The sequence below is a fragment of the Penicillium concentricum genome (assembly GCF_028827145.1).
Source record: "Penicillium concentricum strain IBT 3081 chromosome Unknown utg000004l_segment0_segment0, whole genome shotgun sequence".
NCBI lineage: Eukaryota > Fungi > Ascomycota > Eurotiomycetes > Eurotiales > Aspergillaceae > Penicillium > Penicillium concentricum.
Window position 1 is genome coordinate 2,523,931 of NW_026622757.1, and position 17,160 is coordinate 2,541,090.

Consider the following 17,160-nt stretch of genomic DNA (forward strand, 5'->3'; position numbering starts at 1 on the left):
CACCTGATATTCAACTTTCCCCTCCCCGATAGCGAATTACAGAGGTGGCTGAATATTGAACATGAGGTTCTGCGGATGACGAGTGCTGCAAATTTCCCTAACCGCCAGGCTTCCTATCTTGGCACTAGCACTGTCACACACCAATGCAGACCACTGTACCCGCTATTGAACATTCACGGTCTCTGATGGTCATACGCCATCGGAGCGGACGTGGATAAGATTTGGCTATGGCTCCGCCGGCTCCCCTCCACCCTCCCTCCCCTTCCGGATCGACTGAACGATTGGCCGAAGAGCTAGCTCCAACTATTGACCAGCTTAAGAGCGTCGGTGCAGGCACCGCGATCACTCTGCCACAGGCCCTGTCGACGACCGAATCTCTTCTCCGCCTGCGCCACACCTTCATAGATGATGCACGTCCACGCACCGCCAAGGATGCATTCCGATATCTCCAGGGCTTTCAAACGCTACTGGCGCTGGCCGACCAGGTAGCCGAGCTATACGATCCGGTACACCAAACCAAGGAGGAACGAAAAGGCCTATTGGGTATCTTCAAAGACGTCCTCGGTGTATTGGCAGAGGGTCTCAAGGACCATTTTGGCAACAAGCGATATTTTGCTCGGAAGATAGTAGGGGGAGGTATTGCTGCACTGGAACGAATTCTGACTGCGCTGGTCAAGAAGATAGACAAAACTGAGGGCGATGCGCAGCATCTCTACGGCGCCATTTTAGCCGCAGCTCTATGCCAGGAGACAGTGTCCGGTATTTTTGTAACACTGAGCACCAAGTTTCCCCAAAATAAGGACTCCCCGTCTCCGAAAGACGTCCAGGTTGCCGTGGATCATTGCATTGGATCGGCCGAGACGGTGGAAGTGCCAGAACTACTTGGCCCATTCCTTCGGGTGTGGTTGATGCACTCCTCTTTTTCATCTGGATATGACATATTACGCCTGGCCTTGCCTGCCTGTCTCTGCCAATTGGCCTCGCAGTCTCGGAGGAACGTCGTAGCCTTGCATGCCACTGATATGCTCACCTCAATCCTACCCCTCTTATTCGATGGCGGACGATCAGACAGGGAGAAAGAAATTTACCAAGATCTTGCCCAATTTCTCAGCGTCCAGGGCATGAGTAGCTTGGACGATGCTGTCGCCTTATACCGCGGAGCCCATCAAAACCCGCAAGTTCTAAAAGTCCTATTGTCTGCTCTCAAATCCTCCAAGGAGCCCCCGTCAATACAGTTCGATATGTCCCGCCATGGATACTGTTCAGTCGAGTTCGCAACACTCGGTCGACCATTCCCCCCAATCAATTCCTCCGGCTACACTCTTGCAGCCTGGGCCCGTTTCGACGAATTCGATCCCAACACGCATACCACTATCTTTGGAGCATTTGATGCAAGCCAAACATGTTTTATCCTTGCCTATCTCGAAAAGGGTACTCGTAACTTTATTCTTCAAACTTCGATTCGAGGTTCCCGTCCCAGTGTTCGGTTCAAGTCGGCAAAATTTGAGCCAAATCGCTGGTACCATATTTGTGTTGTTCAAAAGAGACCGAAGCCAATGTCTTCCTCTCGCGCATCTCTTTTCGTAGACGGCGAGTTTGTTGAACAACTGAAGATCGAATACCCATCCGTTCCTATAAGCCATCATTCAAGCAAGCCATCGCGCGTGCAGGCATTCTTTGGCACCCCTCAAGACCTGGCAATGCGTCTCGGAAAAGGCGTGTCCACTTCCCGATGGTCTCTTGCCAATGGAATGCTTTTCGACGAGGCTTATAGCGACGACATGGTAGCTGTTTTCTACAACCTCGGGCCTCGGTATTACGGGAATTTCCAGGATTGCTTAGGCTCCTTCCAGACATACAAGGCCTCTGCGACTCTCAACCTGCGGAATGAACATCTTCACCCAGGTAAAGAGGAAGCCTCGGACATTGTCACTGCCATCCGCAGACGGGCGAGTACATTGGTTCGTGAAAGCTCGATTTTGATCAATGTCTCTTCTGTCGTCGTTCTCGATGACGACGATAGCAATAATGTCGACGAATCACAGTTGATAAAGTCTTTGTCACGACAGGCAGCAAAGAGTCTGCACCAGTTAACAAAGTCAGGCGGCAATGCCGTTGCTGTCAATGGCGCCACCCCGGCAATAAATGACGGCTTAACACAGCCCCAGGGCGTCGGCATCCTGACAGGTGATCCTGTTGTTGCCACACCCAGGGCGATGGATGATTCTAGTTGGTGTATAGGTGGCTGTGCCGCGGTCCATCTAAGCTTGATCAAAGCGGCTAGCACTGCGGGGAGCACTCGGATGGCAGTGGAGGCTCTCTACGAGGCAGTCCAGGACAACTGGAGAAACAGCGAGGCCATGGAAAGAGAGAATGGCTACGGTATTCTTGCAGCCTTATTGCGGGAAAAGCTTGGATTCTGTATGGGTAATTCCCCGACAGCTTTTAAAATCCCTGTGGTTACCTCTGATCCCCAGGAACTGGCTTCCTTAATGCTTGACCTGCTACGTTTGACTCTCGGATTTGTTGGCTACGACTTCGAAACCCCTAATCACTCCATCATTACGAACCCGCTCGCCTATCGTGTTCTGCTCGTGGACATGGATGTATGGCGACTCGGAGAATCTCAGGTGGTGGGGTTGTATTACTCCCAATTCCGCACATTTGCCGCGGATAGCAACTATCGCCGATTTAACGCCAGGCGTCTTGGTCGTATGCGTAAGTATAGCTCCTCGTGACACTATCATTCATATTATTCAGGCTGACCAAACCAGGTGTCAGCAAGAAGTTATTGGAAACTTTGAAGGGTGGCGAACTGACCGAAGAATCTCTCCAACCTTGCTTATCGGCATTCCGCTCGTTGATGGAGAGCAGTCCCTCTCCCGACCTTCTTCGATCACTAGCTTTGTCTATCACATATGCACTCCATAAGCCAAAGACTTCAACAAACCTGCAGAGAAAGAAGAGCCTTCGGTACTTGGCTACATCGCCTCGACCGGCATCTGCAAAATCAGAAAGCAAATATCTTCCTAGTGTGACTTTGGGAATTGAAATGTTACGGCTGTACTCTTCCGTGTTGTGTAACCCACATGACCCTACGCCATTGAAGAAATTTGCCAAGGCTGTCACGAACAAGGTATGTGGATGGTCATTTGCATTGGAGGAATTTTGTTTAACCATTTTTGCAGTGGCTTCTTTATCTCATGTGCGAAGATGAGCCCGAGATTGTGGTACTCGCAACAAAGATCCTAGCCCGTTTAGTCGTGGTCATCGGCAGTGGATACAGCAAGAAGTTTGCCGAGAAGAGTGGCGGATACATTATTCTAGAACATCGTCTGAAGAGCTGGTGGGATGTTCCCGCATTGTGGCCTATTTGCTTTTCTATCTTTTTCGGTGTTGATCCTGCTTTGCTAAATGTCGACAAACCCTTCGACCCGTCCGAGCTTCTCAGAGCTTTCTTGGCCGAAGGCGATGTAAAGGTCGTCTTCCCAGATATGCTACCCGTTATTGTGAATATGCTGAAGAGCGGGGTGCGTAGTCTGACCACAACTGATGCCCAAGAAAACGCTCAAGGCTCTCTGGAAGAGCGTGCCTCCAAATGCGACGCACCAAAAATGAACTCTCTCAAGCTCCCTGGTAGGCTCTCACCGCTCATGACTATAGTTTGGCCTTTCTCTGACTGACACCGTTTTCCACTGTTAGATGCTACCTCCTCAGACCAGAATATCCATGGGTTTGCACTTATCAATTCGGTTGTTCGATTGTTAGACGAAGCGCGCGCCAGATCACCAAGCTTCCAGGATTTCACTGCACAATCTACTTACGTACAGGAGCTACTTTCTGTGCTCTATCCTGTTGTTGTCGGGGCTAATACCGTCAGCCCCAACACAGAGCTGAATTTACGGCACAGCGGACTCAGCTTCGATGACAGCAACCTAGTACTACGACCACGCTCGAGTACTAATAATGTATCAACAGCTTTGCAGACCACCATTGTCGACTCCTTGGGCGGTCCCGAGGAAAGTACTGGTTCTTTGAGACGTGGCTCATCCTTTATTTTGGTCTCTCCTGATAAATCCAAGCACCAGCCCTCTTCTGCACGGATACGCCGGCTCATGAACCCGACCTTTATTGGGAATAAAGCTGCCACTGATCATCCCGTTGTCAAGGCAGTCTTCAAGCTTGTGTTGACCGTCTTCGAGGATCAGCTTTTAGGTCGCAAAGACTTTTCCGGCCTTGGTCTCTATCTGAAGACCCCACCCGGCTTCCTGGAACACCAGGCGTACTTCAATTCTTGGGTTTTTGGTGGTGTGCTTTCGGCATTGCACGATCTTCCTATGGTCCGGCCAGGTCTGCTTCATGAAACCCGCACACTTACGAACCTCGGGCGCTTTGCCACAAATTTGACAGAGGCAGTATACGAAGGCTGGTTCATCAACGGGGCATCGTCCATACTCGAATTCATTGGTACAATTCTAGAGTATCTCCAACGCCCGGACATATCTCGATTGAAAAGCATTCGTTTGTGTAGCCAGTCTACCGCAACGATTCGCTTGACTCTGTACAAAGTTATCTTATTTCAGTTGTCAGAAGCAGATGACACCGAAACCGTGACATTGCTAAATCGATTGAACTACTGGCAGGTGGTCCTTCTCTCGGCGGCTGAAACCCAATCAAAACATCTACACCTGCTATGCTACCTACTGTACACGAAACTAGTCAGCACAAATGACGATGTCCGCTCAGCTGCTACCCGCTTATGGAGAATCATACTGGTACAGGCGCCGGATGAGATAACAACACTTCTAAGCCATGGTTCTCTCTCTCTCCAGCGTCGGTTGGCTGACGGCTTCGACGCTCTTTCGGGAATGGATGACGAAGCCTTCCTGCAATGGATCGATGACCAGCGCGACGATCTAGATGCCTTGTTCTTCGGTGTATTTTCTCGATCGTGGGACATCTTCGTCCACGAGGAGAATACAAGCACCGAGGAGTCGGTCAAGTCTCGAGTATCAAAACGTAAAGATAAACTCAAGCAATGGGCTCAGATCGATAAATTCGACGAAGATATGACGCGAAAGCATGAAGCTACTTTGCCGCATTGGATCTCGAACATCGCAGCGTCCGAGTTTTTGAAGTCTCAACGATTCTTGCAAGATCTTCAAGATAGTTCTACTTTCATGTGGTCAGCTTTCTCCGACTTACTGCTTGACTTGCGACGACCAGGTGGCCTTCTCGCAGAAGAAAAGGAGAGGAGATGGTGGCTAGATCAGACCGAAGGTCGCAGCCGTATGCGACTACGTCTGGTTCCAGATGAGTCCGGTGATCGACAGGACTACCAGCCTAAGCGTAAAGCCTCTGAGCCCCCAGCAATCAAAATCGACACCCGCATACGTGCACTCTCAGAGGGCGAGACTCTGGCGGCACCTCAGCCTCTCACAGGGGAACTTGAGAATGTGGGAAGCGAGTCGCCAAACGGCGATGCCGACAACCGGAGCCTCATGGAAGATAACTTCGAGATGATTGACGACCCCAAAATTGAGCTCGAAGACTATGAAGATAGAAACCGGAAGGTAATGCGATCTCTTCAACGTGGCGATCAGGTTCAAAGCGTGTGTAACCTGTCTCGAATCATTGGTCTAGAAGCAGTGGAAGGTATCTCAATTCTCGGCAAGGACTGCATCTATATCCTCGACAATTTCTTCCAGAGAGCAGATGGCGAGATCGTGAACGTCTGGCAAGCCCCCAATGAAGAACGAGATCCCTATGTGCGCATGATTTCTGGTCGCGAATCAAATGACCCCCGCTCGCAGGAGCATGAGACAAGGAGCTGGAAATGGTCGGACTTAGTCAGCGTTTCCAAGCGTCGCTTCCTATTCCGCGATGTTGCTCTTGAGATATTCTTTACAGATGGCACCAGCTATTTGTTAACATTGCTTTCGGCACGAGCTCGGGATGATCTGTGTAACCAACTGGCTATCAAGGCACCACAGGTTACCGGAAGCACCGGACACTCGCGACCAGAAGACATCTGGCGATTTGAAACTCTTCGCAGTCAAGATGATGCACCACAGTCCCTCGGGTCTAAATTCGCTAGTGTCTTCGGTCACCTTCCGGCAAACCCAGCAACACGGAAATGGGTCAAGGGTGAAGTTTCCAACTTTCATTATTTGATGTTGATCAACACCTTTGCTGGGCGTACCTTCAACGACTTAACTCAATACCCCGTTTTCCCGTGGGTTCTGGCAGACTATACAAGCGAGGAACTCGATCTGAACAACCCGGCCACATTCCGGGACCTATCCAAGCCCATGGGTTGCCAAACACCCGAACGAGAAATGGGCTTCCGTGAGCGATACAATGCTTTTGCGGAGATGGGCGATGACAATTCTCCTCCTTTCCATTACGGAACACATTACTCTTCTGCTATGATTGTCAGCTCCTACCTCATTCGTCTGCAACCATTTGTCAAGTCATATCTGTTACTCCAGGGCGGCTCCTTTGATCATGCCGATCGCCTCTTCTATTCAATCCACAGGGCGTGGGAGTCGGCATCGCGAGGGAATATGACCGATGTTCGAGAACTTACGCCTGAATTCTTCTATCTTCCGGAATTCCTCGTGAACTCCAACCATTATGATTTTGGTCTTCTCCAAAACATGACTACAGCCATTGACTCGGTTGAGTTGCCACCTTGGGCAAAGGGCGATCCCAAGATTTTCATTGCGAAGCACCGGGAGGCACTTGAGAGTCCATATGTATCCGAGAACCTGCATCACTGGATTGATCTTGTTTTCGGCAGCAAGCAAAAGGGCGAGGCAGCTGTCGAGGCCGTCAATGTCTTCCACCACCTTTCATACAAAGGTGCTAAAGACTTGGATGCCATTGATGACCCAATGGAAAGATTAGCCACCATCGGCATTATTCACAATTTCGGGCAAACTCCTCATCAAATCTTCCAACGACCTCACGCGCAGAGAGAAGATCAACGGCACCGCATACTTCGGCTAGATACTCTTGCAGAATCCTTGACCCAAATGCCTCTGTCTCTTGTTAACATTGAAGAACGAGTAGCCACCCTATCGATGAAACAAGATCGTTTGTTGTGTACCGCGGCCCTGAGGCTCAATGTGCCGCCAGCCTATGATCACTACATGGAATGGGGATTCTTCGATGGCAGTGTTCGCTTCTACGCCGCCGATACTCGCAAGCTCCTAGGCCACTTTGAGCATCTTCATGTTGGTCAATTGTCTCATGCCACCTTTGCGGATTCCCGCACCCTAGTCACATGCGGTACGGACTGTACCATCTCATTATGGACGGTCACTGCAACATCCAAGTCTGTTGATTTGCAGCCCATTGGGTCGCTCTTTGGCCATCGAGCCCCCGTCACTGTCCTCGCCGTTTCTCGCTCCTTCAGCGCTTTACTGTCTGCCTCCAATGATGGACAGGTGATGTTATGGGACCTTAATCGGCGATCATTCGTGCGAGCCCTTCCCACCAACGGTCCAGTCGATGTATGTTTCCCTTTTTCTATCACCTACTGTTCTTTACTGACGAATTAGTGTGCTCGAATCAACGATGTCTCTGGAGACATTATGGTTTGTCGCGGTAATCGCTTGACATTATATACCCTCAATGGCGTATTATTGGTTGACCAACCAGTCTGCGAGTCAAGCGACGATCACGTCTTGTCCTGCGTCTTCTATGAGGGGGTGCAGAATGAATGGCTAGAGCGTGAATTGGTGTTGACAGGCCATACTCGTGGTGTGGTCAACATCTGGAGCAAGAATATTCGCGGTGGCCACTTTGAACTGGAGTTGATCCGACAGCTACATCATACCGACAGCAGTCGCGACAATGGTGCCAATATCAACGTCGGTATCAGTTGTATTTTGGCTCTCCCCCACGTGGTCTATACGGGGGATGAGACTGGCCGAGTGGTGAGTTTTATTACACCTGTTAATGTTCAATTGAGGAAGCTAACATGATGATAGTATGAATGGAACTGCATCCAGCGTCGCTGATTTTCTCGGTGTTCTCCAAACCCCCATTTCTCCTTGATCTCATGTTCATAGCCCAAAAGCATATTTACCAAGCAATTTCTGGCACTCAACCCTTTTCTCTCTCTGTTCTACAGTGTCCCTCTTGCCGGTCGGAGAGTAATTGAGCTTAGTTCTATGAATCTCCGTAAGATGCTTCAACCGGCGAGGCACACACTGCACCGGGTAGGACGTAAAACCTTACCACGATCATGAACATCCTTGAGCCTCTACCGACGATTCAACGAGTATAGCTAGTAGCCCGGCGGTCAAGCCCACCGGTCTAAAGTACGATCCGGCACGAGAACATGGGGCAACCGCACTAACGGAAGGATGTTTGATGAAGCGACACAGCAGTCAACAAATGTAGAGAAACCTCTCTAACAAGACCTACTCCGTACGCCTCCGTGGAACACGATATATACATACATGTCACATACCTGTTACTACTTCGTATAGTTAGGCAATGGCGTTTGCGACTTCCTTTTCAGCCCCTTCGAAAACTATTAATAAGATCTTTAGCCAAGTGGTTCGGAATTCATATTTCTCCATCACTAGCCGTCGATGTGCATTTATCCGGGCCCCCGGTGAGTATTGCAAAGACCGCTGCATTAGTGGGCCGTCGTCCGGTCTACCATCCTCCGGTTGGGGGGAAGGCGGAGCACTCTGCGCCGGATTTGGATTATAGCACAACTGCTCAAGCAGCTCAAGGAGAGTAGATATGAAATCATATAATTAGAATATGTATAGAAAAGACGAAAGATTGAAAAAGATGAGTAAAGAATCTAAGAAGGAAGCAATGGCAAAAAAAAGAGAAAGGGGGAGCTCTGATTTCATCGGCGTCATTTTGCCCCACCATCCCACTTGGAAAACGGGGGCAGTGGCCAGGTACTTCCATTTACTATGGTAATTACATACTAAACGTAAGTACTCGGCAATTGATTTGGTTCTGGTCTATGACACCACCCCTCCTCCTAAATACCGCGCCGCCCGCCACTCTTCTTCTCTTCTCTTCATACTTTCTCTATCTCACCTTTCAATTCATAAAAATGTCTTCTTCTCTCGAACAACTCAAGGCCTCCGGTACCGTCGTCGTTTGCGACTCTGGTAAGCTATCAATCTTGCCGTTGCATTGAAACTCCGCTAACAAACTTTTAGGTGACTTCGCCAGTATGTTTTCTAGATCTTGCTCAAACGGGATATTGTTTCCATTGAATAGCTAGCTAACCTAAACCACAGCTATTGGCAAGTACAAGCCCCAGGATGCCACCACCAACCCCTCTTTGATTCTGGCTGCTTCCAAGAAGCCCGAGTATGCCGCTCTCATCGACACTGCCGTTGCCTACGGCAAGAAGAACGGAAAGACCCTCGATGAGCAGGTTGAGGCCACTCTCGACCGTCTCCTTGTCCAGTTCGGAAAGGAGATTCTTAACATCATTCCCGGCAAGGTCTCCACCGAGGTTGACGCCAAGCTGTCCTTCGATACCCAGGGTTCCGTCGACAAGGCTCTTGAGATCATCAAGGTGCGTTTACCAGTTCACCCAGAATGACTTTGGACAATTCCAAGCTAACCCTTGCCAGCTGTACGCCGACAACGGTATCTCCAAGGACCGTGTCCTGATCAAGATTGCCTCCACCTACGAGGGCATCAAGGCCGCTCACATCCTCCAGTCCCAGCACGGCATCAACTGCAACCTGACCCTCATGTTCTCTCTGGTTCAGGCCATTGCCGCCGCCGAGGCCGGTGCCTACCTCATCTCCCCCTTCGTCGGTCGCATCCTTGACTGGTACAAGGCTGCCCACAAGCGCGACTTCACCCCCCAGGAGGACCCCGGTGTCAAGTCCGTCCAGGACATCTACAACTACTACAAGAAGTTCGGCTACAACACCATTGTCATGGGTGCCTCTTTCCGTAACGTTGGCGAGATCACCGAGCTGGCCGGCTGTGATTACCTGACCATCTCCCCCAACCTCCTCGAGGACCTCTACAACTCCACCGACGCCGTTCCCCAGAAGCTCAACCCCGCCGGTGCCGCCAGCCTTGACCTCCAGAAGCGCGAGTACCTCCACAACGAGCCTGAGTTCCGCTTCGCCTTCAACGAGGAGACTATGGCTGTTGAGAAGCTCCGTGAGGGCATCTCTAAGTTCGCTGCTGATGCCGTTACCCTCAAGGAGCTCCTTGCCAAGAAGATCCAGGCTTAGGTTTTCTGATGTTCTTTTAATTGTTTAATTTTTTGTAAATTGGCGATCTCCCAAAAATTGGAATCGGTAGATACGAATTGATGAAATTGTCTCGAATGTGCTATTCTCTCTCCAGTATCTGTAGAAACCCGATCCATCAGCATCGGGAACTTCCCAAGGTTACCATACTCTGTAATGATCTCTTATTTCTTTCCTTTCTTCCTCCACCCCCCTTTATCTTGCACTCCGGGGTTCATTGCCTGCATAATGTAACATATGCCCAAATCCATACCAAATCCACTCGAACAATCAAATTTTGATTAGAGGCTCAAATGTTCTTGACCATACAATTCCGATCTCGAGCTGCCAGCCCCGCGTTTACCAATCAACCAGGAGTAGCGGCCTGGTTTGCCTACGTGATTACAGTGACCGTCTTATGTTGCTGATACGGAACGTTCGTGCGCGAATGCGGGTGGGAGCCAAATTTAGTTATGTTTTGCAATGTAGTAATGGGGTCTAGGAAAGCTACAGTAATATATTGCCTACTCCAGCCGTGGCGCTCATTGGCTCAAGATTACTTGTCCTGTCAGCCTCATTACTTTGAGATACAGAGCCGCCCATCAACGCGTCAATCTAATAATTCATCCCCAAAAGAGCGGGTTGCATACGGTTGAGAGACTGACCCAATGACGACTTTGCTGAAAACCAAGCATAGTTAGACATTTGAGGGACATATGGAATCTGGGCCCTGCTTAGGCGCTATTTGACTGGATGGCATCAATTTATGAGAGCCGCCTTATGGGCGGTTTTTGACATCAGACAGAGCACCCTGCCCCTAAAACGACGCATGTCTAAGAAACACCCTCTCCATGCATGTATTAGCGCAAGGTCCGCGAGGTAGTTCAGGGTCATTCCTTGCAAGAAGGCTCCGAGTACAAATAGCGTTTCTCAACGCGTAGGAATTATTTCCCCGAACAGAACCCCCAAGAGACGAGAAAGCCACAACCAACTTCCCAGTCTTCCATAACTGGTCCTGTATTCAATGGTATCTCTAGGCATCGGGTGAGTACTATTGCTAGACATACTCGCTATAGCTGACACGGGCGAAGTCTAGGAGAAACATGTGTCAGCGACTCATTGAGACGACCGAGCATAGATGCGGGTAAGCTCAACTGCAAATCGGAACAATCAACAAGGTGCTGAAAGTATCCATGGATGTCATCATGGAGATGACTAAAGCTCAGCGGACGGGGAGCCCCTGTTCTCCACGCCCGACGATGGCATGGGATGACTGGAGTTTAACTGGCAATGTGACTTCATGTACAATTTCGCTTTCTTTGGTGTATACATACTTCACGGCTGTATTCAAATTGAGTCATTCCCTCTCACTGCATCTACGATAATATCCAAACTATGTCTCTGAAAATATACCAGAAGATGAGCCGAAGGTGCGAATAGGGTACAATAATATCCGAAATCACTCTCTTTGTTTCCCAAGACCCCATCTATAGTGCACTAGTCCCCACTAGTATGTTGTATATATTTACGCCATCAGGCTTTCATTAAGGATTTTCATATAAAAGGTACATATCAAACATTTAGCTCTTAAGGTCCAACAAAAATTGATAACAATCAAATAAAGGCGGTGAGTAGTATCAATAGGACCCTTGTGACTGTGGAATCTAGCCGGGTCGGCTTATTCAGGCCCCCGCACGTAATCCATGCTCTTCCAAGGTATGGTGTCATTTACGGCATCCAAGGTATGGTGTCATTTACGGCATTGCTATTCTTTTATTACCCGAGGTCAATTGGAGCTATTGGATGTGACACAATTGTGCAATGATACATCTCTAGTAGAAACAATCAAGATGATGTATTGGACATAGCAGAGTACAAGTATATATACCAAGTAGTACGGAGTACATAAAGGTATATTGAAAATTGAAGTGTTCAGTATGTAATTAATAATTATGTCATTCCCCCTCGTTCCGACTCGCCGCCCACTTGGGAAGGTGGGGGATGTTTTGCTGTGGTATTAAGTACCGAGTACCGGTGTGCACAGCTTTTTCTATACTAAAATACATGTACCCAGTACTTTGTCAATACAAGTTCAGAGTCACGTCAACATCATCCGCTTTATTATCTTCATCCGCCCCCTTCCTCTCCTCTTCTTTCACAATACCTTTCTTCTTCAATCTTCAATCTAAAACATTTAAGATAATCAAAATGGTTAAGGCTGGTAAGTAATTTCCATTGGCTCTCGCTGCACCATAAGATCTTCAGCTCCAAGTTCCCCATATGTGGCGAGGGGACCTTGGGTGTGAGCAGATTTGAGCACCTTGTGATCCAGAGCTCAAACCCGAGCCTATCAGCTTGCATCCTCTCCCCAGCTCTCCACTGCGGTCTGGATGTTTGCCCATGCCTCTGGGACAAATCTGGGGATCATCGCTGCTTATTTGCTAGAAGCGCGGAATTCTGATCCTAGACCAGTGCGGCACGAGCCGTTGCTGGGCCTAAGATCATACCCTAGGGAGCTGGAGATCCAGCCGGCATGCCGGGCAGCCTTCGATAAGCCTTCTAGAACAATTCATTGACCACTCTTCTTTCTGTGCAGTTGCTGTTCTCCGTGGTGACGCTAAGGTCGCCGGCACCGTGACCTTCGAGCAGGCCAACGAGAGTGCCCCCACCACCATCTCCTGGAACATTACCGGCCACGATGCCAACGCCGAGCGTGCTTTCCACGTTCACCAGTTCGGTGACAACACCAACGGCTGCACCTCCGCTGGCCCTCACTGTATGTCATTCGTGAGCCAAAGACGAAGAGGAAGGATCGAATACTGATTGCTTCTAGTCAACCCCTTCGGCAAGACCCACGGTGCTCCCACTGACACCGAGCGTCACGTCGGTGACCTTGGCAACTTCAAGACTGATGCTGAGGGTAACGCCAACGGCTCCAAGGAGGACAACCTCATCAAGCTGATTGGTGCCGAGTCCGTTCTGGGCGTGAGTTCATAATTGATATCTGGCATTGCTGAAACAGACTGCTAACCTTATCTGTTTAGCGCACTCTCGTCGTCCACGCCGGTACTGATGACCTTGGCAAGGGTGGTAACGAGGAGTCCAAGAAGACCGGTAACGCCGGCCCCCGCCCTGCTTGCGGTAAGTTCATGAAGGTGTGATGTAGTGAAGATGAATGCTAATGAGATGTTTTAGGTGTCATTGGTATTGCCGCATAAATGTGCAGCTCTATCCCCTTTTGAAAACTGGATTTTTGATATCCCCGTAATTGGTGGATAAAAATTGCAGGATACTCCGTTTAGGATACATGAATGAATGCCAATTTGCCATGTGTATATTTGGATATATATGTCGTGATCGAATAGCTTCGATCATTCGATGCTTTGTAGACTTCCGTAGAAGCTCGGATCCGCTGACCGCTTTCCCCCACAAGTCCAAACACCGGCCACGTTTCCCCTCAGGACATTCCCCTTGCTCTCTAACTTCTCTTTCTCTTCCTTGTGTTTTTATTCTGGGTTTGTCTTCAATCTCATCACAATTGTGTGGTAGTGGAGACTTGTTTCATTCATTATGCCTTTCGAAGCCCGGGTCAAGTCCGTCCTGTCCGGTGACACGGTCGTGCTGTCGCATATCACCAATCCTTCACAAGAACGTATTCTGAGCTTGGCTTATGTCTCTGCTCCGAGATTAAGGAGAGAGGGCGATGAGGTAGGTGCATTGTTGAGATAGAGTCCCTGATTGCACCATTAGAAGACCAGATTGTTGCTTGTTGTGATCTCCAACTGGTGGTCTTTCTGGTCCTTATGAGCTACGTACAGCATTGGATGAAATAGCCATGACCGAAGAAGAAGTGAGAAAAACAGACAAAACTAATTTAAAGTGTCAATTATAGCCATACGCCTTCCAATCCCGCGAATTCCTCCGTGAGCTCCTTGTTGGCAAAGTTGTCGAGTTCCACGTTGTCTACACCATCCCCACCGGTGCCAAGCGTGACTACGGCACCATCAAGCTGCCCGGTTTCGACGCCTCATTGCCCGATATCAGTGTGCAGGAGGGCTGGACACGAGTTCGCGAAGAAGCAGGCAAACGCGGAGATGAATCTGAGGAGACCGCTGCACTCCTGCAGCGCCTGCGAGCATTGGAATCCCTCGCCCAGGAGGAAGGCAAGGGAACTTGGGCCGGTGGCGAGGATGCCCACATCGATACTAGCTACGAGCTGACTGGCGCTCGCGATTTGGTTAAGCGTAACTTGGGCCAGCAGCTGGAGGGTATTATCGAGAAGGTCCTGAACGGTGACCGTATTGTGCTGCGTTTACTGCTCAAGCCCCAGGAACACATCCAGACAGTCATTGCTGTTGCTGGTATCCGGGCACCATCTGCTAAGCGCACGACCGCTGATGGCAAAGAGACCGCGGCTGAGCCGTTTGGTGATGAGGCACAGCAGTTTGTCGAGGAACGATTGCTGCAGCGCAAGGTCAAGGTTTCTCTGCTTGGTGTTACCCCCCAGGGACAGATTGTTGCCACCCTTCTTCACCCCAACGGAAACATCTCTCGTTTCCTCCTGGAAGCTGGTCTAGCCCGCTGCCAGGATCACCACTCCACGCTTTTGGGTCCGGACATGGCTCTTCTCCGCCAGGCGGAACTTACTGCGAAGGCAGACCGCAAGGGATTGTGGGTTAACCACACAGGACCCACGACTGCTGGTGCCGCGGCTGTGGACTACGTTGTCACCCGTGTGTTGAATGCAGATACCCTCTTCATCCGCAACAAGGCTGGCCAGGAGAAGAAGATCAGCCTCGCCAGTATCCGTCAGCCGAAGCCCTCTGACCCCAAGCAGTCTCCCTTTGCTGCCGAGGCGAAGGAGTTCCTGCGCAAGCGCGTGATCGCCAAGCATGTCATGGTTACCGTGAACGGCAAGAAGCCAGCAAACGAGGGCTACGAGGAGCGCGAGGTCGCTACTGTTGTCCAGGGCAACACCAACGTCGGTCTGGCCCTTGTGGAGGCTGGCTACTCCTCTGTCATTCGCCACCGTATGGATGACGCTGACCGGTCTCCCGACTACGATGCGCTGCTCGCTGCCGAGGCTGAGGCCCAGAAGGAAGGCCGTGGAATGTGGTCTTCCAAGCCTCCCAAGGCGAAGCAGGTGGTGGACTACTCAGAGAGCGTACAAAAGGCCAAGCTGGAGCTTGGTATCTTGCAGCGTCAAAAGCGTGTCCCGGCCGTCGTCGACTTTGTCAAGTCTGCGGCTCGCTTCACTGTTCTAGTTCCCCGCGATAACGCTAAATTGACCCTCGTTCTTTCTGGCATCCGTGCCCCGCGTTCTTCCCGCGGGCCCAGCGACGCTGGTGAGCCTTTCGGCCAAGAGGCCCACGACCTTGCCAACCGCCGCTGCATGCAGCGCGACGTTGAAATTGACGTTGAGACTATTGACAAGGTTGGCGGATTTATCGGCAGCCTGTACATCAACAAGGAGAACTTCACAACCGTTCTCCTAGAGGAGGGTCTCGCCACCGTCCACGCATACTCGGCTGAGCAGTCTGGTCACGCCAACGAGTATTTCGCTGCTGAGCAGCGGGCCAAGGACGCCCGCAAGGGTCTGTGGCACGACTGGGACCCCGTCAAGGCGGCTGCTGAGGCCGAGGAAGCCGAGGCCGCCAATGGCACCGGAACTGGCACTGAGAGCGATGCCGTCCCCGCACAGCGTCGCAAGGACTACCGCGACGTTATGGTTACCTACATTGACCCTACCTCTGCAAAGCTCAAGCTGCAGCAGATCGGCACCGGTACCAATGCCCTCACCGAGCTGATGAGCGCTTTCCGCAAGTTCCATATTAACAAGGCCAATGACACTCCGCTGCCCGGTCCTCCCAAGGCCGGCGACTGGGTTGCCGCTCAATTCACCGAAGACGGCGACTGGTACCGCGCCAAGGTGCGCCGCAACGACCGCGAGAAGGAGCAGGCCGAGGTGGTCTACGTCGACTACGGCAACTCTGAGGTTCTGCCATGGGCATCACTCCGTCCTCTCACTCAACCCCAATTCTCCGGCCAGACCCTCCGCCCCCAGGCCGTGGACGCAGTCCTCTCTCTTTTGCAGTTCCCCACCTCCGAGGATTACCTTGAGGATGCCGTCGGCTTCGTCGGCGACCAGACCTTCGACCGCCAGCTCGTGGCAAACGTTGACCACGTTGACCAGGATGGCACCCTGCACGTCACACTCCTTGATCCCTCTGCCTCCAAGAACTTGGACAACAGCATTAACGCTGATATCATTCACGAGGGTATGGCCATGGTTCCCCGCAAGTTGAAGGCGTGGGAGCGTGCCTCCGTTGATACCCTCTCTAACCTCCGCGCACTCGAGGACGAGGCTAAGGCCGACCGCCGCGGTATGTGGGAGTATGGTGATCTGTCCGAAGACTAATTTCTTGCAACTATTTGATTTTTGAGCTGTATGAGGGCGATCTGTACAGATATGGTTGGGGTCGGCCCTATGATTAGCATCTGGCTGTGCTGTGTACACTGAGATATGGTACTTGGTTTAATTTAGGACGGAATTTTATTGCATTTTGTGTTTTCATGCCCTTTAAGACACTAGCTCGTATAGCTTCATCCGCATGTCAGTTGCTAGGGATGGCTACTTTGGTTGATCCTGCTGATTAGCTTTGTTGATCGATCGATCTACGCAGAAATATATGTTAACTCAACATTCAACATTCTCAAAAATGAGGTCTCACCCAAATGCGTGATAAAGAAGTAGAGAAAGATGTATCACAAATAGAGTCAGCCAAAGCATCATCTGGGCACCGACCTCGGGGCTAAACTGTCACATTTATTTCACCGCCTCTTTCCCTCCGCCACCTCCGAGATATATTTCAGATGGTCGATCTCTCTTTCAAAAAAGTAAACAAACATAAGAGATAAC

General features: G+C 50.6%; 4 protein-coding genes across 4 annotated transcripts; all 4 read left to right on the forward strand.

Moving 5' to 3' along the window:
* Positions 1-227: 227 nt before the first annotated feature.
* N7517_009916 (Beige/BEACH domain protein) lies at positions 228-8,027 on the forward strand (the record flags this gene model as incomplete). The annotated part of the gene is made up of 6 exons (XM_056727639.1): positions 228-2,718; positions 2,775-3,136; positions 3,189-3,636; positions 3,703-7,517; positions 7,566-7,943; positions 7,998-8,027. 6 exons carry the CDS (start codon positions 228-230, stop codon positions 8,025-8,027), a joined length of 7,524 nt encoding a protein of 2,507 aa, XP_056576211.1.
* Positions 8,028-9,091: 1,064 nt separating this feature from the next.
* N7517_009917 (sedoheptulose-7-phosphate:D-glyceraldehyde-3-phosphate transaldolase TAL1) lies at positions 9,092-10,244 on the forward strand (the record flags this gene model as incomplete). Its single annotated transcript, XM_056727640.1, has 4 exons — positions 9,092-9,149; positions 9,201-9,212; positions 9,282-9,565; positions 9,624-10,244. The coding sequence occupies 4 exons, from the start codon at positions 9,092-9,094 to the stop codon at positions 10,242-10,244; spliced, it is 975 nt and encodes a 324-aa protein (XP_056576212.1).
* A 2,152-nt stretch (positions 10,245-12,396) lies between these two features.
* Positions 12,397-13,506, forward strand: sod1 (superoxide dismutase SOD1). Its single transcript, XM_056727641.1, has 5 exons — positions 12,397-12,462; positions 12,838-13,017; positions 13,075-13,226; positions 13,286-13,382; positions 13,437-13,506. The coding sequence occupies exons 1-5, from the start codon at positions 12,450-12,452 to the stop codon at positions 13,457-13,459; spliced, it is 465 nt and encodes a 154-aa protein (XP_056576213.1). The 5' UTR covers positions 12,397-12,449; the 3' UTR covers positions 13,460-13,506.
* A 305-nt stretch (positions 13,507-13,811) lies between these two features.
* N7517_009919 (putative transcription factor (Snd1/p100)) lies at positions 13,812-16,659 on the forward strand (the record flags this gene model as incomplete). Its single annotated transcript, XM_056727642.1, has 2 exons — positions 13,812-13,949; positions 14,134-16,659. 2 exons carry the CDS (start codon positions 13,812-13,814, stop codon positions 16,657-16,659), a joined length of 2,664 nt encoding a protein of 887 aa, XP_056576214.1.
* Positions 16,660-17,160: the final 501 nt, after the last annotated feature.

What these genes read in the sequence shown, in the direction of transcription:
- sod1 (XM_056727641.1), top strand. An exon ending in CACCTCCGCTGGCCCTCACT is followed by an intron (nt 13,018 to 13,074) that starts GTATGTCATTCG and finishes GATTGCTTCTAG; the next exon opens with TCAACCCCTTCGGCAAGACC. An exon ending in CGGCCCCCGCCCTGCTTGCG is followed by an intron (nt 13,383 to 13,436) that starts GTAAGTTCATGA and finishes GAGATGTTTTAG; the next exon opens with GTGTCATTGGTATTGCCGCA.